This window comes from Zootoca vivipara, chromosome 12, assembly GCF_965207765.1.
Source record: "Zootoca vivipara chromosome 12, rZooViv2.hap1.1, whole genome shotgun sequence".
NCBI lineage: Eukaryota > Metazoa > Chordata > Lepidosauria > Squamata > Lacertidae > Zootoca > Zootoca vivipara.
The window spans coordinates 51055280-51080561 of record NC_142595.1 but is presented as its reverse complement, the minus strand read 5'-3'; the positions used below and the strand labels follow the sequence as shown (position 1 = coordinate 51080561).

Sequence of the window (25282 nt, the reverse complement as noted above, 5' to 3'; positions counted from 1 at the left end):
TACACAGAACTTTAGGGTTGCCATATGTCCAACATAGACAGGATAGTGTCTGGGCAGAATTCGCCTTTAAAAAAATGCCCAGAGAAATGCGGACATATGGCAACCCAAGTTGGAAGTGCAGATTTTAGCTAATTTCCTTAAGAATAGCTCAAAAATGTATTTTTCCCCAGAGATTTTGCAAAAAAAGTTCAACAACTTTGGTCAAAACTGGGGGAAAAAAGCTCAATAAAAAGGATTTTCACTTTTTAAAAATATGACAACCCTACAGAACTCTAAGGAGTGAAGGAAATGCTCAGCACCATTTTCTGTGACCTTTCTTATAACATCCTGTTCACCAACTCTTGGGCTAGGAGTTTTTTAGAGTTGTTCTGGTAACAATGCTACAAACTAAGTTGTTACCTGCATGAGGAAAAACACCCCCTTTCTACAAATGTTTTTAATCTTGTTTTTTATTTTAAAAAATGTGTCGTTATTTCGTTGCTTGTCACCAGGGCTCCTTGGAGAGGAAAAGCAGGACAGAAATAGATCAAACAACACAATTGCTCTCCTCACCGTAAGCAACATGTCACACTCATGGTAGGACCAGCCTTCCCCACTATCTGAGGATGTTTGGACTACAACTCCCATCAGCCCCAGCCAGCATGGGAGCTGTAGTCCAAAACATCTGGAGGGGACCAGCTTGGGGGATGAAGGCTGGTAAGACACACGACACATTATTTGCATATATGCCACTGCTAAAGGTAAAGGTAAAGGGACCCCAGACCATTAGGTCCAGTCGTGACCGACTCTGGGGTTGCGCGCTCATCTCGCATTATTGGCCGAGGGAGCCGGCGTATAGCTTCCAGGTCATGTGGCCAGCATGACAAAGCCGCTTCTGGCAAACCAGAGCAGCACATGGAAACGCCGTTTACCTTCCCGCTGTAGCGGTTCCTATTTATCTACTTGCATTTTGACGTGCTTTCGAACTGCTAGGTTGGCAGGAGCTGGGACCAAGCAACGGGAGCTCACCCCGTCACAGGGATTCGAACCGCCGACCTTCTGATCAGCAAGCCCTAGGCTCAGTGGTTTAACCCACAGCGCCACCTGGGTCCCTGCTAGTTAACTGGGTCTCTGCTAGTTAATATGCCACTGCTAGTTAACTGCAAAATCACACAACATTTTCACCAATTTTCATTACAGGCAGAACATTTCCTATCATCTCAAGCACAGATGTTTTTCAATGGAACCAGTTTGCACACATTCAGATGTTGCTTTCTGAGAGTCACCGCAGGCACAATCCATGAGGGAGGGCAGCGACTCCATCAGTCCTGCAAGGATTTCACCCAGTGCTTTTTTTCTAATAAAAAAATGTTTAGGAGTACTCTCATTTTGACTCAAGAAAATCACCATTTTATAGTTCAAATCGGGGGAAATAAATACAGTAAATGGACAAAGGTACAAAATGTTTAGGGGTATACATACCCCTGCATCCCCCCAGAAAAAAGCAGTGATTTCACCTGCCCCCAAATGAGCTGTCTGAGCAAAGGTATCTGTTGTTGTGGGAGCCCTGTCCTCATGCCCCCCCCCAATAATATATCATCACCCAGTTTTCCAAGATCTCACTAGAGGTGGGGTGCAAAGGAATTCTTTCAGGGCCAATTTGCTCTTCAAGATGCCCAGTATATGCATAGCCAGAACTATTAAACCACCTAAACATTAGAAAGAACTTCCTAACAGTAAGAGCTGTTCGGCAGTGGAATTTGCTACCAATGAGTGTGGTGGAGTCTCCTTCTTTGGAGGTCTTTAAGCAGAGGCTTGACAGGCATATGTCAAGAATGCTTTGATGGTGTTTCCTGCTTGGCAGGGGGTTGGACTGGATGGCCCTTGTGGTCTCTTCCAACTCTACGATTCTATTATTCTATATGACCCCATTATAAAAACTAGGACTGCTATCTGAGCTTGCTTTCCCCCTCCTCCCTCCCCAACTTTTTTTGCCTTGTGTGTTGTGTCTTGCACAAGCTTGCAGGCAAAAGAAGTGCCTTTCTTCTGGTTTTGTAAGCTACTGTAGGAACCTTTTGGCTGAAGTTTTATAAATGCTCTACAGAAATATGGAAGTCTCAATTTCTCATGGCTTGCCAAGGTAAAGGTCGCACCATGCACCTGGCAATAGCCTCAAAGACACTGCAGCACATGGACTTATTCTTGTTCATCCTCCCTCCACTCTAGTGCATTTAGGCCTATACAAATTATTAATTGGCTAGGAATATAAGAAGCTGACTAACAGTGACTCTTCATAGTTTCAGGCATGGAATTTCCCCCTGCCCTACCTGCAGATGTTGCTGGGGACTGAAACTGGGATCTTCTGCATGCAAAGTGGATGTTCTGCCACTGATCTACAGCCTTTCGGGATGTTTTGAGTTGGCACAGAGTCCTGGGACAAGTTTCTATTGTCATGGTTCAGCCCCAGGACATGCAAAGTAATCAAGAAGAGCATCTCTCCAATGTGCAGTTTGTATTCCCTTGGTCTTGGTTAAGGGAAGCCCTTCAGCAAGAAGGTACACAAGCCTCCCTGTTTAAAATAATTAGGGATAGGGAATAGGCATATATTCATGCATACTCTGGAAATGCATTGCATTAGCCTGGAAGGAGGTCCCTTCCAAATCTACAATTCTATGAAATGTGGCTGCATTGTTTTGCTGCAGAATGCATAACACACAGACACACTTCACCTGTTTTGTTCACAGTGTGTTCCCAAGTCAATTGGATCAGGGTCCCATTTCTCTCTGATCCTTGTTAGATCAGTTCAGTAGCCCACCCAGTCCATCATCCTGTTCTCACAGCAGATGTCTGTGGGGAAACCTGCAAGCAGGATCCAAGCACAAGAGCACTCTCCCCCCCTTCCCCCGAGGCTTCCAGCAACTGCTATTCAGAAGCACCAGCAAATAAGTTGACAATGTGGCCAGTGTAAGAATGCCTCTGTTCCTCATTCCATGTACAGTCTTGCACAGTGCACAACAGCACCTCAGCGCTATCCGAATTATGGATACCTGCAACACAAACATACTCAAAACAGGTGCTCAAGGCACCCCAATGCACATGCACACACAGGGAAACGTAAGAAGCTGCTCTATATAGACTATTGGCCTATCGAGCTCAGTATTGTCTACACAGACTGGCAGCGAATCTCCAGGGTTTCAGGTAGGGGAAGATCCCAGCCCTATCTGGGATGCTCTGCATTCACTACAGATACTCTGTCACTGGGCTACGACCCCTTCCCAGAAGTGATACATAACACACAATTTTCACGGGGCAACCACCTTTCCGTTGCAAACATCCCAGCAGACACAGACTCAAAACCCCTCACCAACTCTTCAAAACTGTATAATAATAATAATAATAATAATAATAATAATAATAATAATAATTTATAATTTATACCCCACCCATCTGGCTGGGTTTCCCCAGCCACTCTGGGCGGCTTACAACAGAATATTAAAATACAATAATCTATTAAACATTAAAAGCTTCCCTAAACAGGGCTGCCTTCAGATGTCTTCTAAAAGTCTGGTAGTTGTTTTTCTCTTTGACATCTGGTGGGAGGGCGTTCCACAGGGCGGGTGCCACTACCGAGAAAGCCCTCTGCCTGGTTTCCTGTAACTTGGCTTCTTGCAACAAGGGAACCGCCAGAAGGCCCTCGGCGCTGAACCTCAGTGTCCGGGCAGAACGATGGGGGTGGAGACGCTCCTTCAGGTATACTGCACCGAGGCCGTTTAGGGCTTTAAAGGTCAGCACCAACACTTTGAATTGTGCTTGGAAATGTACTGTATCATGCAAAGTCCTTGGTCCATGCAGCTCAGTACTGCCTACGGACTCAGTGTGGGTGGTTTCAAGCAGGAGCTTTTCCTAGCCCTACCTGGAGATGCCTGGGACGTTCTGCATGCAGAGCAGGAGCTCTACCACTGAGCTACAGCATTTCCCAATATATTTTTCTGTATGACTTTTCAACTTGACATGTTGCCAAGGCAAACCAATATGGATATTCATAATTCATCTCACAGGAACACAGGAATTTGCTTTATACCACATCTGATCACCAAGGTCCATCTAGCTCCCCTGGATTTCAGATAGGGGCATTCTCTGCCCTAACCGGAAACACCATTTGGCACTGAACCTGGGACCTTCCGGCAATCCGGCATGCAAAGGGGATGCTCTACCACGGAGTAACTCTGCCACCAGCCTGCTCCATACCCCTTATGATAAGAGGCGGCTTAGGGTTGCTGTTTCAATCAACAAACCCGCAGTGCCAAAATGGGCAGCAGAATGACCAGCTCTCTCACACCCCAGAGTAAGAGCAGTGAAATAGCGCGGCCACCCAGCATTAGCTGATCACCCTTGGGCAGGATTTCTCCCTGCACCTTTTAGCCTAAGAGTAAGTGTGTGCATAACTGTGCACAAAACAAGAACTGAAAAACGGATTAAAGATTTATAGCCCTAGAATGGAGCAACCACCCTTCCCCTCAAGCCAGCACCCTGAATATATTCCACAGGAGAGGGGCACGTTCACTAAAAGGAATAAAAACAAATGGCAGGATGGCCCTTACCTTGCCTTTTCACTGGCATCTCGGAGGCAGTTTGTACATGTACAACCTTAATCTCCTAATCTCTCTCCCAAACAGCTGCCAGCTTAAAAGATTTGCAGGACAGATTGCAAACTCTGCCCCCTCCCCAAAGGCATTCTGGGAGGTGTAGTATTGTTGGGCCCCTTTTGAAGCCTGCTGGTTGACACATCCCAGATCACAAAAAGTCAGGGGAAAGTTTCATGACACACTTGAGACCCAGCAAAATGCTCAGGCTTTGGAATTGTTTTCAAAAGGGAGGTTGCTTTAAAAATGTCACGGCTGAGAGTTCCTTTTGGAAATTTTTGTAATGTGACAAGTTACATCAAGCATACACCAGCCCAATTCCACATGTTTAATAACACTGTTCATAAAACACAATCAGATGACATCCGTAACTGGGAATGTTGACAACAATCATTAGTACAGCAGATCCAAAAGGGGGAAAAAGATGCTTGGGATGGCCCACTCCCCCAACATTGCATTTCAACTGTGACAACTTCAAATTTTCCCCCTTCAAATGGCCTGGGCTACATAAAACTTAAATTCCAAGACTCTTACTTTCAACAAGTGCCAAGCTCCAACACAATTTTGGCTGCGAAAGAGAGGTAAGCAGTTAAGTGAGCTCTGGGAGGCCAAGATGTGTATGTTTAGTCGTTTAGTCGTGTCCGACTCTTCGTGACCCCATGGACCAGAGCACGCCAGGCACTCCTGTCTTCCACTGCCTCCCGCAGTTTGGTCAAACTCATGTTCGTAGCTTCGAGAACACTGTCCAACCATCTCGTCCTCTGTCGTCCCCTTCTCCTTGTGCCCTCAATCTTTCCCAACATCAGGGTCTTTTCCAGGGAGTCTTCTCTTCTCATGAGGTGGCCAAAGTATTGGAGCCTCAGCTTCATGATCTGTCCTTCCAGTGAGCACTCAGGGCTGATTTCCTTCAGAATGGATAGGTTTGATCTTCTTGCAGTCCATGGGACTCTCAAGAGTCTCCTCCAGCACCATAATTCAAAAGCATGTGAAATATGTTATACAACCAAAAATGCAAGACCTGGCATTCTGGGTGGGATGAGGGCACTTCTGCTACTTATTTTACAATCCTTTCCCCCAATGGCTCAAATCCCTTCCACTCCAAGAACGTCACAGAAACTGCCCAGTTGGCAAGACATGTTTTCCTCTGCCACTATAGATGTTCCCTGGCCCCCCTTTTCTGTAAAAAGCCTTGCAGACTGGGTATTAAAAACCCATGCTCTGCTCTCCGATGTGCTGCCTTCCACTTTCTCTAATTTTCCTGCGTGTGTGACAGCGGCTATTTTTAAATCAACACTTGGAAGATTCAAGACGGATAAAAGGAAGTTCTCCTTTAACAGAAGTTAAAACTGCAGAATCCGTTCCCACAGGGAGGTAGCGGTGGCCACCAACTACGATGGCTTTACAGGAGGACAAGACAAACTCCTGGAGGTAAAGACTATCAAATGGCTGCTAGCCACAATGGTTTATGTTCTATCTACACGCACTGTTGGAGGCAGCTTGCTGGGGGTCACAAGTGGGGCCAGCACTGCTGTTGCATTCAGGCCCTGCCTGCCAGCTTCCTTTTGGGGCACCTGGTTGGGCCACCTTGAGAAAAGAATGCTGGACTAGGTGGGCCCTTGGCCTGATCCAGCAACCGGGCTCCTCTTATGCTTTGGAACACCAGTTGTTGGAAATCACAAGTGGCAAAAGCCTGTTTGCATTCAGGTTCTGCTTCTGGGATTCCCAAAGGGGAACAGGGTGCTGGATTGGGGGGCCTGATCCGGCTGCAGCGCTCTTCTGATGTTAACACGTGCATTACACTGGATAGTTTATCTGAGAAACCCACCCCACTTCAGCAGCTCTCCAGCTTCACTCCAAAGATTTGTCGACGCAATTTAATAGGTTTTTTTCCGCAGAAAATACAGCAATCAGAGGCAGAGGGCTTTATACACAGCACCGATTTATAGCTAAACTTTCCAACTCAAGTGGCTCGTGAATTCTGGGACGCCAATGAAATAGGCAAGCAGCTGGATTTAGGAGTCTGGTCCCCTTTTGCAATTCAGAGAATTCTGACCTCAGAATTTATGATAATTGCACTGGGGGACGGGAGAAGAGTCTTAGCTAAGGTCACGGTGCACATGCGTGGAAGGGAAGATTTGCCACACTCCCAAAGGAAGCGAAATACGGAATTCAAATGAAAGCTTCTCCCCACTCCCTTCAAAGTTCTACCTACTACTTGAGCAAAATAATAGCTGTGATTCCTGCATTGCAGAGGGGTTGGACTGGATGACCCTCTGGGTCCCTTCCAACTCTACAATTCTATGATCATACTCTAGTCTTCACGTACCCTGCCAAAACGCACAGGAGTCCATTAAGGCATTTATAAAGCAAAGAGGTGTATTTCTCTTGGGAGGGGGAATGAGCTACGGACGGTTGACCCCCTCCTTTCTGAATCTGCAGGCTCTAATCGTTGTGTCTGTTAGGGTGGGGGCAAAGAGGGTGTAGGAGACAGCTCCAAGAACGGCTGACACGTCTCAGATGCCCAGAGGGTTGTGGGAAACCACCCCTTCGTTCTCCACCAACGCTCTGGAGATGCCCCGGAGGTTCCTGAAGAAGTGGCGTGTGTTGTCGGAACGGAGGGAGCTCAGGTTCTGAGTGATGCGGTCGTAGGCCTGAGTGGGGGAAGAGCGGGAGATGGAGCATAAAAATGGTGGAAATCTCAGCACAGGGCCAAGTCTCCACTCTCTTTGATGCGCCGCACATGCCTGTGCTTAAAGTAACAATTATTGTGCCTCAGGGTTTGTTTTTTTCATCCTCCCTCCGGACCCCTTTTCCTTTTGTGCTATGACTTTTAGACTGTAATAACAACAACAACAAACAACAACAACAACAATTTATTATTTATACCCCGCCCATCTGGCTGGGTTTCCCCAGCCACTCTGGGCGGCTCCCAACAGAATTAAAAGCACAATAAAACATCAAACACTAAAAGCTTCCCTAAACAGGGCTGCCTTCAGATGTCTTCTAAAAGTCAAGATAGTTGTTTATTTCCTTGACATCTGAAGGGAGGGTGTTCCACAGGGCGGGTGCCACCACCGAGAAGGCCCTCTGCCTGGTTCCCTGTAACCTCACTTCTCCCAGGGAGGGAGCGAGACAGGCACTGTCTTATAGTTTACATTCATAAGCCACTCAAAAGGCTGTCCAAGAGTGGGATTTTTTTAAAAAAATGCTTTAAATAAATGAGTAATACAATCACAGCCCCAAGAACGAACCATGCACCACTGATTTCTGAGCAGAGATCACATAAAACAGGGGGCCACATAGAAATCTAAAAAACCACAACGGCTGTTCTCATGCAAAGCAAGAACGGGAGATCCTTACCTCGATGCACCAAGTGTCACAAAGCATCTTCTCATGCTGGGCTGTGGGTTCTCCACGCTCCAGGGACCGGGATGCCCTACCAGGGAGAGACAGAAAAGGCATGAGAATTTGTTTTGGGGACGGGAGAAAACTGACCCCAGATCTCCAAAGAAAGCAGCTTTCTTGAAGGCTGAGATTTCTGCATTGCAGGAAGTTGGACTAGATGACCCTTGGGTCCCTTCCAACTCTACAATTCTAAGATTCTAGGACATGGCCTGCAAATGGGATTTGGGGTGGGGGTGGGGACTTATCCTCAGGGCAACCAGAAGAGGGGAAGGGTCATAGCTCAGTGGGAGAGCATATCTGACTGCATGCGGAAGATTCCGGGTTCAATCCCTGATGGGATTGCCAGGGAGGGCTGGTAGAGACTTCCCATCAGAAACTCGGGAAAGCTACTGTTTCCAGTCAAGGTGGACAATACAAATGAATCAGTGGGTGTGACTCAGTATATAAGGCAACTTCCTGTGTTCCTGGAAAATAGGCCTTACCTGGAGAGCACCACAACCATGGCGTACAAATCAATTGCACTGTCAGCGATGCGTTTCAACACGAATTGTTCATCTGGGATTTGTGGGGAGAGAGCGAGAGAGAGAACAGATACCAGCAGTTATACTAGGAAGCCAGGATGGAGATAAGCACAACAAAAAAAACCCCAAGAGATCCAAGTTCCCAGCATCCTTTTTCCCAATAGTGGGCAGCTGGGTTCTCTTAAGAAGCCACCTCATTCCTGCAAGGAGTAAATGAAACTAACAGCTCCTCTCCAGTTGCTTACCCTCAGTCTATATACAGTGGTGCCTCGCAAGACGAATTTAATTAGTTCTGTGAGTCAATTCGTTTTGCGAAAAATTCGTCTAGCGAATCCCATAGGAATGCATTGTAATTTTTATAAAAAATTGCCTATAGGAATGCATTAATTGAATTTCAATGCATTCCTATGGGAAACCGCGATTCGCTAGACGAATTTTTCACAAAACGAATTCGTCTAGCGAGGCAACTTCCGCTCAAAAAATCTCTTCGTTAAGCGAAAAATTAGCTTTACAGGGCATTCTTCTAGCGAGGCACCACTGTATATAAAAATGGAGAAAGGGTGTATCTGTGGGCTCCACTTTTCTCCGAAACCGCTTGACCGATTGTGTTGAAATTTGGACACAATGGTCCACGCCAATCCCCGAGTGTTTGCATAACCTTGGATTGTACACATCTCATACCTAAAACAGGTAAAAAGGTGTTTCCCCCCAAAACAAAACAGCGCCCTCCGGTGGCATAATCCCAACACCTCCTCCTCCACCTCCCTCCCCATGGAGACTAAACAACACCCCACAGACCCCGCCTCAGACACGAACAATGCCGGCCAGGGAGATCCATCCGCCAAGCCTCTGGGTAACCCAGGCCCACGCCGTCCCAGAGGTCTCCAAGACAGTATCGGACACAGCCGACACCAACGTGGCCGCCTCCTCGGTACCAAGACCGCTCCCTCAGACACTACCACACCACCCGACAGGCCCCGACACCAGCACAACCGCCTCCTCGGAAACAAGGCCGTTCTGTTACCCGCTTTCCCGCCGACCAACACACCCCGAAAAACCCACAGGCGTCTCCAAGGGAAGCAGGCCGGTCCGGGACCCACTTCAACCTCCCCAAGACCCAGGCTGCCCCGGGAGACGCTACCATCAACACACCCAACCACCCAATAAACAATAGGACTCCACAGACCTCAACCTCCCTCGGACACCTACACCTCTTCCACTCCACACAGGATTGTAAAGGAAAGACACGACACCTCGGACCCCACCTACATAACTTTCCACCATTAACATATAACCACTACACCCCCAAAATAAAACCACCTAGGAACCCATGACTACCTACATTTCACACCCACCCTCTACAACTTTACGCCATCCCACGTCTACCCACTAACCCCCCACCTCACACCACTAACCTCCAAAACCAAACACCACCCACCACCCATGCGATACCCAACATCGACAATACAACAACCTGCAGTCCACAACAAGACAAACCAAAACCCCAAATATCCACCGCCAACGCCAAGAAAACAAAAATCATACCACAACTCCAATCCCCTCACCTCCGCCAAAGACCCCAGTAGAATAAAACAACCAACTCGGGATAGACCATGAAACTCATCACACCACACCATCCAAGGAAAAACAAACCACATCCAAAAACCGCCATCGACAACCCCAACACCAGACGCACACCGACCCTCAACAATCCTAACCTCCAACACAACTTCCACTCCAAAAATAACTTCCCAGATAAGACAAAACATCTGACACCCACCATTCATCCCACAGCAACGCGTGGCCGGGTCCAGCTAGTATTTGATAAAAATGCTACTGAATACCAGTTTCTGGAAACCTCAGGAGGGGAGAGGGCTCTTGTGCTCAGAACCTCTTTGCAGGCTTCCAATAGGCATCTGGTTGGAAGTCGGCAGGCAGGACCTGGGTGCATCTGGGTGACCACTGTGAAAACAGGATGCTGGCCAAGGTGGGCCTTGTGGTCTGATCCAGCCGCTGGGCTCCCTCATTATGCTCTAGCCCCCACTGCACCCCTGCAAGTGTAGCTAAAGAATCTGGGATTGCTCACCAATTTTATGCTTTAATTTAATGGGATTAAAAATAGCCTTGATTACAGATTTATAGAACCCCTTAAAAAGGTATGGGAACTAGATACTGGCACACAAATTCTTTGCAGGGATGCGGGGGGCGGGGGCGGAATGTTTCCTGTATTCTTAGGAGAAACTCCTTAAAATTTCTGCACAGGGAGTATTGCACTCCTCTGTAAATGTCAAAAATGTTTTCTTCTGTATCATCTAATTGTTGGAGGGGTTGCAATAAACTTGGCAAACTTCATTTGTGGTGGGAACTTCAGTTGGTGCATGATTTTTAGAATATAATTTTGACCAAAATGATAAATATCACTAAAGAAACTATACTGCATGTTGTCTGATGAAGTGTGCATGCCCACGAAAGCCCATACCAAAATAAAAACTTAGTTGGTCTTTAAGGTGCTACTGAAGGAATTTTTTAATTTTGTTCCAAAATTAACGTTACTGAATATTTTTGAAGAGACCAATGCAAATATATTGTAAGAAGAACTGCTTTTATATATGATCTTGGCAGCACGAATAGTAGTTGCAGCTCAATGGAAAACTGCCCCAAATCTTACACTGGAAACTTGGCGCTACTCATTCCAGAACACAGCTATCATAAAGAAAATTATGCATAATTTTGAGATTTTGACAAGGACTAGAACCTCCAGACCCCTTTTAAATGGTTTGCCATCCCTTTATGACATATACCATTCCCAAGACCATCTGGAACTCTGCTTGATGAACTGATAAAAGTTAATAGTCTTTACTTGGACATTGTTATTTTAACTCACATGCAACTGTGTTCATTTTACGTGCCTATTACACGGTTCTGCTTTTCCATCTTTGCCCTGTTACCATCATTGTCCTCTCTGTTTGCAGGTAGGTAGCCGTGTTGGGCTGACGTAGTCAAAACAAAAAAATTCCTTCCAGCAGCACCTTAGAGACCAGCTAAATTTGCCATTGGTATGAAATTTCGTGTGCAGTGAATATGTAAATGTATCAAAGCCGCATGAGAGAACCTTTTGAAATAAGAACTTGAGCATTGTGGCCTAAGCCAAGATAAGTGGTTTCATACGAATTGTAAGTACTGCCTTTGATATTCGTTTGTTTAGATGTATATTAGTAATTTAGTTCGAATACTAATAAGACCTGGTTTATACCACCAGTGAATGCATTCAACATAACAGAAAGCAGAAGGAGAAACTACTGAAGAAGCCCGTCATATGGGCGAAACAGGTGAAAAACGCCGGCAGCTTGTCTATTATTGACACTTCGTTCGACCTGCTGCCACTTTGCTGACCGCCACATAGCCTCAAAAACCATAAAGACTGGTTTGCCTTTCGGTATTTATTTGTATATGCTATTTGCTTGATGTTTGGTTTTGGCTTCTGTGTCAGCGTTTGTATATGGTTCTCTTATTGTTTTCTTTTTGTACTAATAATATTTGATTGAAACTTGATTGAATCTTGTGCCCTTGCGTGCTGCTTCTATTGTATTGGACTTTTGAAGAAATTGGCAGCATTAGCCCATTATTTCAGTTTTTAAAAAACCCACACTCACCAATAATCTTTTTGCCGTGTTTCAGAATCTTCTCTTCTACAACACCACCAAAAAGATCGATCGCCCGTACCAACTAAAAAGAAGGAAGAGGTAGAGTCCAGTCAGTGTAAGCAATACTGAGCTAGATTGGCCCCAATGGTCTGCCTCGGTATAAAGGCTGACATTAAAAACAAGATGATGTAATAAAATTGTCAAAATATAGATAAAATCCACAGGTTGTATTTTGCTTCTCTAAATAAGAATACATGTCTGAATATGACTGACTCTCTCCAGTTTAGTGCTTTGTTTATTTAGCAAGATTTCTATACTAGTGGCCAAAATTGTGGAAATATTTTGGAAAAAAATGTATTTCTGAGGTTTGATGGCTCATAACACCACTTTTTTGGAATAATACTATAAAATTATATATCAATGGAAATACTATACTATACTATAAATAATACTATAAAATTATATATCAATGGAAATATAATTTAATGAAGAATGTAATGCAACAACGTTCAATTATCTGTGTTCTATCAAAGGTTATAGCCAAATAACCAGAAAAAGGAAGCACAACTTGTTTAGGTTGATAGGCAGTATCATTTGAATGTAGCCAATGAACATGAGTGTTTAGAGAGCCAATCAGGTGTTATGAGCCATCAAACCTTGGAAATAAACTTTTTCCAGAAGGCTTCCACAATTTTGGCCACTAGTGTATACTGCCGGGGGTGTGTGTGATCTCTATGCAGTTTATAAAGTACAGTATTCATCAAAATTATGTGCATAAGCAAGGCAAAGAGAGAGAGAGAAATTTGCATTTTGTTACATTGGTTTTGCCAATGTTGCTTTAGAACCTGTTTCAACATGCCTGGAACTTGCTCTCTAGTATCCATCCTCAAAAATCAATGTAAACCCTCACCCCACCTCAACCCCACCCGAAAAACATGCCATTTGGAAAATAGAATATAAATTTGTGCAATAAAATTACAAAATAAATCCTGCTTGGCTCTCCAAAAGGCAAGTGGAGAGCTAGTGTGGTGTAGGGGATTAGAGTGCCAGGCTAGGACCTGGATAAGATCAGGGTTCGAATCCCCACTCAGCCACGAAGCTCACAGAGTGACCTCGGGGGCCCAGTCACTGCCTCTCTCAGCCTAATCTACCTCACAGGGTTGCTGTGGGGTTCAAAATGAGGAGGAGGAGGAGGAGGAGAACCACCTTGAGCAAACTGGAGGAGGAAAAGTTGGGATAACAATGCAATCAATCAAAGTGCAGAGGATCCAAAAAGATCAGCTGGGTTTGAGCCGCCACCACTTACCTGCTCACCGCTGGAGTTCAGACTTGGGTGCACTATAGACTTCAAGGTTATCCCCGTTCCTAAACCGGCTTTCCTGGAAGGGGCAGGAGGAAGACAAAGAGGGCATGATTCTTACAGCAAGAGAAGGTATAGAAAAAAGGAGAGCCCTTAAAATAAAATGCTTCCAAAACGGTGCCTTTTAGGAGGGGAAGGGGGAACAGAGACACAATGAGAGGATGACTCAAACCAGGACTCCAGAGAGGCTTACAAAAACCATGAATGATGTGGAAAGACATACAGAGAGAGAGAGAGAGAGAGAGAAATTATTCTCTCCTCCACCTACTGAAACTCAAGGTTGGTTCAGCAGAAGGTAGCCGGCGTTTATAAGGACGACAAAAGGGCGGTTGGAATTTGTTTCTGTCATGCAACACGTGACTAACTTATGGAACTCACTGCCACAAGGCGGAAGGGGCAGCTGCCACCTGTCCAGATTGCTTTGAGAGAAAATGAAGAAAAAAGACAGGAGAGAATTAAAACAGATTCATTGGACGAGGAAGAGGAGGAGGAGGCCTCTTTGTGATGAAATGCGGGGCTTCCATATTAAGAGGCAGCGTAACTTCCAGTGTCCAGATAGCAAGGTCCCAAGGAGGCCTCTGGTTTAACCCCCTGCAAAGCAGGAATCACAGCTAAATGGAGGGGGGAAGGAACCATTTTCTGGCCTGAGGGCCGCATCTCCTCATACGCATCCTCCGGGGGGGGGGGAATAAATGGTCAAATTAGGTCACATTACTTCGTTTCATTTACTTAAACAGCCCTGGTCAGGTCTGTTAAAAATCCCATTAGTTATATAAATTGGGGGCAACGCATTGCCATGGAAACTGGATAGCAGGAGAAAGGTGACAGCCAGTCTGACAAAAGGGGGGGGCAGGCCTTTCTTCCCCACTGCCCCCTGGCTGGAGGGGATGTCACTCGAGGTGTCTGCATGTGTGAAAGAGAACAACTGACTTGACAGCTTTTGCAGTCAGAGAGAGAGAGAGAGAGGGGGGGAGGGGAAGCTAACAGCATTGGGGAGGGGGTCATGTCCCCCAGAAGTTGGTGGGAAGGCAGCAAACTTGGACACCTTAGTTTTAAGAGCAGGCATCCCCAAACTGCGGCCCTCCAGATGTTTTGGCCTACAACTCCCATGATCCCTAGCTAACAGGACCAGTGGTCAGGGAAGATGGGAATTGTAGTCCAAAACATCTAGAGGGCCGAAGTTTGGGGATGCATGTTTAAGAGAGTTGCAGCTTCTCTGCCTAGACTCCCCTGGATACAGTTGTAATCAAAACTGTATGTCACAAAGAATCTGCGACTATTGTCGTTGTTTATTTAATAAAATTTATACACTGCCTGGCAGCAAAAAGTCCTCAAAGTGGCTTACAGAAAAAAAGATTTTTAAAAAAAATCGAGTGAGAAAAATTAACAAGAAGTGGTTGATATTGGGAGAAGTCACACTCTCTTAAATACTTGGGTCCCAAGCTATTTACGGCCTTATAAGCTCGCACTGACACCTTGAACTGGGCCTGCCAGCTCACTGGCCCCCAGCCCTGTGCTTTCAAAAAGTGGCAGTCCATGGTCCCATCGTGTTGCCCATAGCAGCCCCATTCTGAGCTAGCTGCAGTTTCCGGACCATCTCCAAGGGCAGCCCCATGTGGAGAGCACTGGAGTAGACCAAACAGAAGATCACTAGCCTCCAGTGGCCTCATTCAAAGGAAACTACCCCAGGGTGTATTGCTGGAACCCCCGAAACATATTACCGCTCGGGGGTGGGGATATGTAAAACTATTGGATAGCTTTCATTCTGTTCTATGCCCACCCCACCCCTTGGGAGATCAGTACCTGCGGACTCGCTTCCCAACCTCGCTGACGAGGAGCCCAGCGTTTCCAAGGGGATTCTTCATGGCGCGCTGCAACCCGCGGAGCTCGTTCCCGGCGGTCTGGGATAGGGAAAGAGGAGGGGAGAGGTCAGCAAGAGGGAGTGGTTATATTGAAAAGTCCGGTGGATTCCAGGCTTTGAGGGCTCGTAAAAAGCTAGCAAAAATGTGTCTAGACTACTGTGACACGCTCTAGATAGGGCACCCCTTGATGATGGCGCAGAAACACCACTTGGTCCAGAATAGCGAAGCCCCCCAGAATACATGTGTCAGGTCATAATAATGCTTATTCTACAGCAGGCACGTCCAACAGGTGGATCGTGATCTACTGGTAGATCACTGGATGTTTGTGGTAGATCACTGGTAGATCACTGGCTCCCCCCAAAAAAGCTCAAAAGTTTTGCCCTGCACCCCAAAGAAACAGGGCTTTCCTTCCCCCTAAAAGAGCCCTACAACTTTGACCTGAACCCCTAAAAATGGGCCCTTCCTCCTTCCTAAAAAAGCTCAACAATTTTGACCTGAACCCCCAGATCACCACCAGATTTTAACTCTGTGAGTAGATCACAGTCTCTTGGGAGTTGGCCCCCCCTGTTCTACAGGATCTGGCTGCCTTTACGTTGTTGTTGTTGTTGTTGTTGTTTAGTCGTTTAGTCGTGTCCGACTCTTCGTGACCCCACGGACCATAGCACGCCAGGCACTCCTGTCTTGCACTGCCTCCCGCAGTTTGGTCAAACTCATATTCGTAGCTTCAAGAACACTGTCCAACCATCTCGTCCTCTGTCGTCCCCTTCTCCTTGTGCCCTCCATCTTTCCCAACATCAGGGTCTTTTCCAGGGAGTCTTCTCTTCTCATGAGGTGGCCAAAGTATTGGAGCCTCAGCTTCAGGATCTGTCCTTCCAGCGAGCGCTCAGAGCTGATTTCCTTCAGAATGGAGAGGTTTGATCTTCTTGCAGTCCATGGGACTCTCAAGAGTCTCCTCCAGCACTTTATGCTACCAGGCCCAATTTAAGATGCTCATGTGAGTGGGGACTATCTTTAATATTTACTGCATTGATATGCCACCTTCTCCCCAAGGAACTCAAGGCAGCACTGACATGCTTCCTCCCGCCCTCACCGAATGCCCACAACAACCCTGTGTGGTAGGTACAGTTGACAGGCAGTGACAGTGGGGTTTTTTGTGTGCCTGTGTTCGTTTCCAGGTAGCGGTTCTGGTTCCAGGAACTGTGACAGCATTTGAACGCGTGGTTGCAAAAAGCAGATATAAAAAGAAGCAAAAAAAATAATTCTGTTTTTAATTTGAAAGGCAAAATTAACCCGTGGAACTTACAGCCACAGGGTGGGGCTTCCAAAGATGATTAAGCCACACTCATGGAGGGAGGAGATGTCTGTGAACAGCTATTAGTCACAGCTTAAACACCACTACTGAATACTAGCCAATGGGGAGCTGCAAGGTGGTATCGTAAAAAAATCCACTATAGCCTTTGGGAGCATTGCTTTTATGGTTTTGGATATGAATTTCTGTAAGCTGCTGTTTATTTTCTAAAGGACAGTGGGATCTCTCTCTCCATATTAAAAAATCAACCAAACAAGCAGAGAGAGAGAGAGAGAACGGCTGCGCTCACCCCCTGCCTGTGGGTCTGTCTCCCTGAGGCATCAGGCTGGCTGCTCTGCAAAGACGGACACTGGAATAGGTGGGCCTTCTTATTATTATTAAGAAGAAACTCAATACAAAAAGTTAATAAAGACTGAACAATTTTTAAAGAATGCCTTAGAAATTACTGTGATAATGCTAACCTCCTGGCAGACGTAGAATGAATCATGAAATATAAAGAAAGTACATAATAAGATCAGTTGGAAGAAATGGAAACTAAAATAATGATGTGTATAGTTTAAAAAATGTAATACTGTATAGCACAATTAAGAGACTTGGAAGTTAGGGTCAAGGGTGTGTTTGGTGTGTTTATGTTGTAATATGTGTAGTGTGTATTGGATGTGTTGCATGTACGGTCTAAGTTAAATGTTATTAGTAATATGCAAACTGATCTTAATTGATGTATAATAAAGTTTATTTTTTAAAAAAATTCTTTTTAAGGAATAGGTGGGCCTTAGGCCTGATCCAACGGAGTTCTTCCAATGTTCTCATCAATGGCTGAAAGCCACGGGGGCAACACAGAAGTTCCCCTCCTGCCTACGTTTCCGAGCACAATTCAAAGTGTTGGTGCTGACCTTTAAAGCCCTAAATGGCCTCGGTCCAGTATACCTGAAGGAGCGTCTCCACCCCCATCATTCTGCCCGGTCACTGAGGTCCAGCACCGAGGGCCTTCTGGCGGTTCCCTCGTTGCGAGAAGCCAAGTTGCAGGGAACTAGGCAGAGGGCCTTCTCGGTGGTGGCGCCTGCCCTGTGGAACGCCCTCCCAACAGATGTCAAAAAGGAAAACAACTACCAGACTTTTAGAAGACATCTGAAGGCAGCCCTGTTCAGGGAGGCTTTTAATGTTTAATAGATTATTGTGTTTTATCTTTCTGTTGGAAGCCGCCCAGAGTGGCTGGGGAAACCCAGCCAGATGGGCGGGGTATAAATAATAAATTATTATATTATATTATTACTATTATTATTATTATTATTAAAAACACTGTGCTCTTTCCTCTCCTCCTCCTCCGATTCTGAACCACAGACACACATTCCCAACAACCCACCTGAAATCCATTGAGCGCAACAAACAGCCGCAGGATGTCATTGGTTCCCTCAAAGATCCGGAAAACTCTCAAGTCACGCAGCACACGTTCCACGCCAGCATCCTGCGGCAGAGTGGGGAGAGAAGAGGAGGGTCAAGGCGGACAGAACCAGGATTCCCCCAGCGGTTCTGACCTTAACACAAGGGCTTTCAATCCAAGGGTGTGGATGGCCCAGAGTCCTGGGCAAGGCAGGTTTAAAATCAAGAGCCTGAGCATGAGCGGGACAGATTCAGGACAAGATGAAAGAAAGAGAGCTCCTTCACGCAGTGCATGAACTCTGGAACTCCCTGCCACAGGAGGCAGTGATAGTCACCAACCTAGATGGCTTTGAAAGAGGATGGAGGAGAGGGTTGGATACGATGTGCCTCTAGTTGCTGGAAACCGTAAGAGGGAAGAGATGGGCTCTTGCGCTCGGATCCTGCTTTCAGGTTTCCCTTTGGGGCATCTGTTTGGCCACTGTGAGAGCACAATGCTGGACCAAACGGGCTGCTGGCCTGATCCAGGCGCCTCTGCTTATGTTCACAGAATGCCTTCCCCTCACTACAAGGTAATCATACCCAGCCTTTGTCCATCTCCTGTTTGAGGGCAGGAGGTAGCTTTTGGCTTAGAGTCGCAAGAACAGATTTCATTCATTTCAGAAAGGAAAATCATAGAATCATAGAGTTGGAAGAGACCACAAGGGCCATCCAGTCCAACCCCCTGCCAAGCAGGAAACACCATCAAAGCATTCTTGACATATGCCTGTCGAGCCTCTGCTTAAAGACCTCCAAAGAAGGAGACTCCACCACACTCCTTGGCAGCAAATTCCACTGCCGAACAGCTCTTACTGTCAGGAAGTTCTTCCTAATGTTTAGGTAGAATCTTCTTTCTTGTAGTTTGAATCCATTGCTCCATGTTCGCTTCTCTGGAGCAGCAGAAAACAACCTTTCTCCCTCCTCTATATGACACCCTTTTATATATTTGAACATGGCTATCATATCACCCCTTAACCTTCTCTTCTCCAGGCTAAACATACCCAGCTCCCTAAGCCATTCCTCCTAAGGCATTGTTTCCAGGCCTTTGACCATTTTGGGGCTGAGCCACAAAGGCCAAGTTTTGGAAGGATTTCAGTCCTGAAAACCTGGACTGATGGTTTCCCAAATCTTGGAAAATTGCTTTGCTTTGGGAAAACACACACACAGAGAGAAACAAATTAAAGGTGTCCCAGAGCATTCAAGATTAGTTTCCTCGCCACTTGGTTTAATTTTATTTCAGATACAAATACAGGTCAGGAATGTCAGGTCCCGTGGGTTCATGCAAATATCTGGATTTAGCATCGCTTAGAGCAGTGTTTCTCAACCTTTTTTGGGCCACGGCACACTTGTTCAATGAAAAAGAATCCTGCGGCACACCATGGGTTGGGGGGGTGGCGAGGGGCCCTCTCCTCCCTATCTTTCCCTTTTTCCCTCACCAGGGGGGGGGCATCCCTCCTTTTCCTCTTCTCCTGGGGCGGCTGGGGTGGCGACGGCTGCGGCGACGAGGCAGGGCCGTCGCGTGGTGGGAGGTCCCGGGCTTCGGAGCTCTTCCCGGCCGCAGGCGGGCTAGCTGGGGGGCTTTAGCGGCTCCCCGCTTGATCCGCCGGGCGATTCCGACGCCCACGCGGCTGCCGCGGAGCCCAGGGGTCCGTCGATCCTCCAGCCGGGCGCTTTCGGTGTCGCTCCGGTGGGGTCGCGGGGGGGCCTCCAGCGGCTCCCCGGTCGATCCGCCAGGCTCACTTGGCGCCCGCGTACCAGCGGCGGCGGTTCCGGCGGTCCGGAGGCTAGGCTGGCGGCACGGGCACGCTGGTCGCTCTCAGGAGCTTCGCGCTGCCGTGCCGCGCGCCATCTTGCCTCGCCGGAAGTCCATCAGCAATGCAAAGCGCCCTTTTCCTCGCCGCACGTCGCGGCACACCAGCTGGTGTCTCGCGGCACACTACTGTGCCGCGGAACACCGGTTGAGAAACGCTGGCTTAGAGTGATCTTTTGTCTCCATTTCGAAATAATTTGTAGTTGTAATTACAACCCAACCTCTCTCTCCTTCACATGCCACTGTTTATTTCTTATCAATTCCGTAAATTACAAAGCCGTGTTTTCATTTCTTCTCTTTTTATATTTCATTTCTTCTCTTTTTATATTTTTCTGCTGCTCCAGAGAAGCGGACACGGAGCAATGGATTCAAACTACAAGAAAGAAGATTCCACCTAAACATTAGGAAGAACTTCCTGACAGTAAGAGCTGTTCGGCAGTGGAATTTGCTGCCAAGGAGTGTGGTGGAGTCTCCTTCTTTGGAGGTCTTTAAGCAGAGGCTTGACAGGCATATGTCAAGAATGCTTTGATGGTGTTTCCTGCTTGGCAGGGGGTTGGACTGGATGGCCCTTGTGGTCTCTTCCAACTCTATGATTCTGTCTGTTGTAATTTTATTTCATAAATTTAAAAAATGCTCGATTGTTTGTTTTTTTAAAAAAACACCAACAACCTCAAAGCGGTACACAAAGAGAATAAAACAAAAAGTAGCAGTAAAAACAACTCCTTAAAAGCATTCAGAAGATTAAATCAGCAATAAAATGAAAGCAGATTAAAACACACACCAGCGTTCTACGTGTCTGGGCAGGCTTGTCCAAAGAACAATGTTTTTAGCAGGCGATGAAAAGAGTACAGGGAAAGGAGCCAGTCTGATGTCAACAGGCAGAGAGTTCCTGCGCGTAGGTGCTGCCACACTAAAAGAATGATTTTTTTATGAATGAGGAATGGATATAATTTGGCACCTGGAACAGTGCCAGTTCCACAGATCAAAGTGGTCAAATGGGCATATAGGTGGTACAACAATCTTTCAGGTATTTGCTTGCCGTTATTTAGAAAAGGGGGGGAAATCATTTTGGAAAGGAAAAGGGAACGAAAACCTGGAACTACGAACACTGTGGATGACAAACTGGTGGTTTTGGACAGGGGGCGGCGTGGCGGAAGAGATTTCTCCCAGCCGACTCACCTTCATGAAGCCCATTCCGCCCATGACCTGGATGCACTCATCTGCAACAGTCCAAGCGGCCTCCTGGGTTAACACAAAAGGGAAAGAGGGGGAAATGACTCTGTCTTCTCAGGCTGTAAAATGGGCGCACTGAAACACCAACAGCAGCAGCGGCAGCCAAGGGAGATTGTCAAAACAAAGGGGACTTTGCCCGTTAAAACAGGGACGCAGCCAAACAGGTGACCAACAGACAAGGGGGCAGGTCTACATTTCCCACCAGGACCCTTTCTCACCGAGCCAAAGATTTTGCTGATGGCCGCCTCCATCTGGAAGTCGGTGGCCCCTTGGTCCATATTCGCGCTGATCATGTATGCCATGGACTGCAGGGAAGAGGAAAAGAGCCAAGGGAGTGAGACTCTGCTTCAGGGGTCAGCAAACCTTTTCAGCAGGGGGCCAGGTCCACTGTCCCTCAGACCTTGTGGGGGGCCGGACTATATATATATTTTAAAATAATGAACGGATTCCTATGCCCCACAAATAACCCAGAGATGCATTTTAAAGAAAAGGACACATTTCTACTCATGTAAAAACACCAGGGAGGCCCCACAAACAACCCAGAGATGTATTTTAAAGAAAAGGGACACATTTCTACTCATATAAAAACACGCTGATTCCCGGACCGTCCGCGGGCCAGATTTAGAAGGCGATTGGGCCGGATCTGTCCCTTAGTTTGCCTACCCGTGCTCTGCTTCATCGCTGTTTTGAAAAAGTTTGCGACGTAACAGGATGCGCTTCTGGGTGCTTCCTGCTAATTTGACCATTCAGTTTTAGAACCCTTTGGGGAGCGCGGTTGCACCCATGGCCCCCCTCCCCCCCCCCGGCGGGTTGGCCACTGTGAGAACAGGAAGCTGGGCTAGATGGGCTTTGGCCTGATCCTGCTGCGGGGATCTTCCTGACATGCTTCTCAAGTTCCTAGTCCTTATGAAGCAAAGATTTAAAGGAGCATTACCAGGCTGGGGAAAGGTGGCAGGCCAGGACAGGCTGCAGTTGGGGGGGGGCTTTGGTGCTGAGCGCTGCGCTTTCCCTGCACCCCACAGCAGTTTGCGCGTCGCTGTCCCAACCCCATGCGCCAGCTCTCTTTCGCCTTTGCCCTCACCTCTGTCACGTATTGTAGAACTGCCATGCGAGCCAGTTTCTCCTGAATGCCCTCGAAGTTGTGGATTTTGTCTCCAAACTGGGTCCTGTTTGCAGCGTGGTTCACCTTTTTGGATAAAAGGGAATTGGGGTGCGCGCAAAGAAACAGACTGTGAGGCTTGGGGTGGAAAAATGAGAGCAGGCAAAACATTAAAAAGGGGGGGGGTGGAATTATACAACAAGGGACGCCACAGCTTTGGACCCCGAGGCAAGAGCCACAGAGATCACAAGCCAGAACTCCTGGGAACATGCTGAAGGGGGTTGGACTAGATGACCCTCAGAACCCATCCCAACTCTACAATTCTATATGATTTTTAAGCAGGGACTGGGCAGCCATCTGCCAGGGAATTCTTTAGCTGGTTGGACTAGCTCTGTGGCTCTCAAAGAGTATGGTATCCAAAACTGGCGTGGCAGGAAGCTTCAAGGACAATCAAACTCACCGAGTTTGTATACATGCTTAAGGTATGCAAGCAAGAGGCTCATTGATCATTATATTTTGCAAATGACACATGGTCTTCTGTAGCTGCACTGTCTTCTATTTTCTGGGTGTCCCATGATCGTATCATGAAGTAATTGTGTTTTATGTTATAAATGGAGGGTGGATGGCAGCTAACAGATTGAGGTTGAATCCTGACAAGACAGAAGTACTGTTTTGGGGGGACAGGGGGCGGGCGGGTGTGGGGGACTCCCTGGTCCTGAATGGGGTAACTGTGCCCCTGAAGGACCAGGTGCGCAGCCTGGGAGTCATTTTGGACTCAAAGCTGTCCATGGAGGCGCAGCTCAATTCTGTGTCCAGGGAAGCTGTTTATCAGCTCCATCTGGTACGCAGGCTAAGACCCTACCTGCCCGCAGACTGTCTCACCAGAGTGGTGCATGCTCTGGTTATCTCCCGCTTGGACTACTGCAATGTGCTCTACGTGGGGCTACCTTTGAAGGTGACCCGGAAACTGCAATTAATCCAGAATGTGGCAGCTAGACTGGTGACTGGGAGCGGCTGCCGAGACCACATAACACCGGTCCTAAGAGACCTACATTGGCTCCCAGTACGTTTCCAAGCACAATTCAAAGTGTTGCTGCTGACCTTGAAAGCCCTAAATGGCCTTGGTCCAGTATACCTGAAGGAGCATCTCCACCCCCATTGTTCAGCCTGGACACTGAGGTCCAGCACCGAGGGCCTTCTGGCGGTTCCCTCACTGCGAGAAGCAAAGCTACAGGGAACCAGGCAGAGGGCCTTCTCGGTAGTGGCGCCCGCCCTGTGGAACACCCTTCCATCGGAGGTCAAGGAGATAAACAACTACCTGACATTTAGAAAATACCTAAAGGCAGCCCTGTTTAGGGAAGTTTTTAATCTGTGATATTTTAATGTATTTTGGTATTTGTTGGAAGCCGCCCAGGGTGGCCGGGAAAACCCAGCCAGATGGGCGGGGTATAAATAATAAATAATAATAATAATAAATCATGCACGTCCAACTCCCCAGAAGCTGCGATCTACTCCCAGTATGAAAAAACTGGCAGTGATCTACCCGTTGTCATTGCCAAGAGTTGTTGAGATTTTTTGGGGGTGGGAGGTGCCAGACTTTGGTCGACCAATAGAACCTTCACGACTGACCGGTAGAATCAAACACTGCTAGGAGCTGTTTCTCTTAGTTTGCCAATGTATTTCTCTTCAATAAAATAAATCAGCGTGGCACAAGCTAATTTTTATTCTGAAAGCGTGGCCCAGAGAAACAAGACTGAGAACCGCTAGACTAGATGGTGAAGATGATTTTATTAATCCGTAGTGGAGTCCCTAAGGCGGCTGGATGGCGCCTTGTAGGCCTCCTTCCAGCGAAATGTCTTGCTCTGCTTTCCTTTGGACCACATCAGCAAGGCCAAGGTGGGGGGGGTTTGTCGTCTGGGCAGCCCAGGACCCCCCCCCTACACACTTCCCAGGCTTGCACCTCCAGGAGGTCACTTTGGTGCCGACTTCACCCCCAGAGGTGCACTCCATTGTCTTTCAAGACAGACGGATGCAAATAACCCTGTCCATCGGACCGGCTTTCCCCAGCCACTCTGAGTGGCTTCCAGCAGATATAAGAACATGCTAAAACATCAAGCATTTAAAAAATTGGGGGCGGGGGGCGGGCGTCCCCCTCCAACTCAACAAACCAAAGAAACTATGAGACTTCACTCACCGCTTTGCTGATCAGCCCCCGCATGGTGCCGGCCGTGGCGGCGGCCATGCCAAAACGCCCGTTGTTCAGGATATTCATGGCCACCTTGAACCCAGAGCCAGGGGCCCCTATGACATTCTCGACAGGGACACGGCACCCGTCAAAGTGGACCTCGGCAGTGTTTGACGCCTTGATGCCCATCTTCTTCTCCGGGGGTCCGCTGGAGGGGGTGAGATAAATACCATATTTTTCTGTGTATAAGACAACCCCTATTTTTGGGGAATCCAAATTAATAAAATGGGGGATGATTGCCCAGAGTTGTTGAGCTTTTTTGGGGGGGGAATTGTCAGTCCCCCCCTATGCACTATCCATGTATAAGACGACCCCCAATTTTAAACTTAAAAAAAATTAGGACATGGAAAAAATTGGGAAAGGAGTACGACAAGGCTGTATATTCTCTCCCTGCTTATTTAATTTATGTGCAGAATTCATAATGCGAAAGGCTGGACTGGATGAATCTCTAGCCAGAATTAAGATTGCCGGGGGAAATATCAACAACCTCAGATATGCAGATGGCACAACCTTGATGGCAGAAAGTGAGGAAGAATTAAAGAACCTTTTGATGAAGGTGAAAGAGGAGAGCGCAAAATATGGTCTGAAGCTCAAAACATCAAAAAACAAAACAAAACTAAGATCGTGCCACTGGTCCCATCACCTCCTGGCAAATAAAAGGGGAAGAAATAGAGGCAATGAGAGATTTTACTTTCTTGGGTTCCATGATCACTGCAGATGGTCACGAAATTAAAAGACGCCTGCTTCTTGGATGAA

The 25282-nt window shown here is 47.2% G+C and overlaps 1 protein-coding gene across 1 annotated transcript in view; it reads right to left on the bottom strand.

Moving 5' to 3' along the window:
* Positions 1-4936: 4936 nt before the first annotated feature.
* ACADVL (acyl-CoA dehydrogenase very long chain) overlaps positions 4937-25282 on the bottom strand; it is a 35102-nt gene continuing 14756 nt past the window's right edge. The window contains exons 10-20 of the mRNA XM_060281921.2: positions 24476-24674; positions 22264-22368; positions 21401-21487; positions 21129-21191; positions 18087-18188; positions 15356-15453; positions 13499-13571; positions 12202-12274; positions 8510-8582; positions 7983-8058; positions 4937-7273 (exon numbers count right to left, since the gene is read on the bottom strand). Coding sequence (XP_060137904.1) covers positions 7136-7273; positions 7983-8058; positions 8510-8582; positions 12202-12274; positions 13499-13571; positions 15356-15453; positions 18087-18188; positions 21129-21191; positions 21401-21487; positions 22264-22368; positions 24476-24674 — 1087 coding nt within the window. The 3' untranslated portion in view covers positions 4937-7135. The remainder of the gene's footprint in view (positions 7274-7982; positions 8059-8509; positions 8583-12201; positions 12275-13498; positions 13572-15355; positions 15454-18086; positions 18189-21128; positions 21192-21400; positions 21488-22263; positions 22369-24475; positions 24675-25282) is intronic.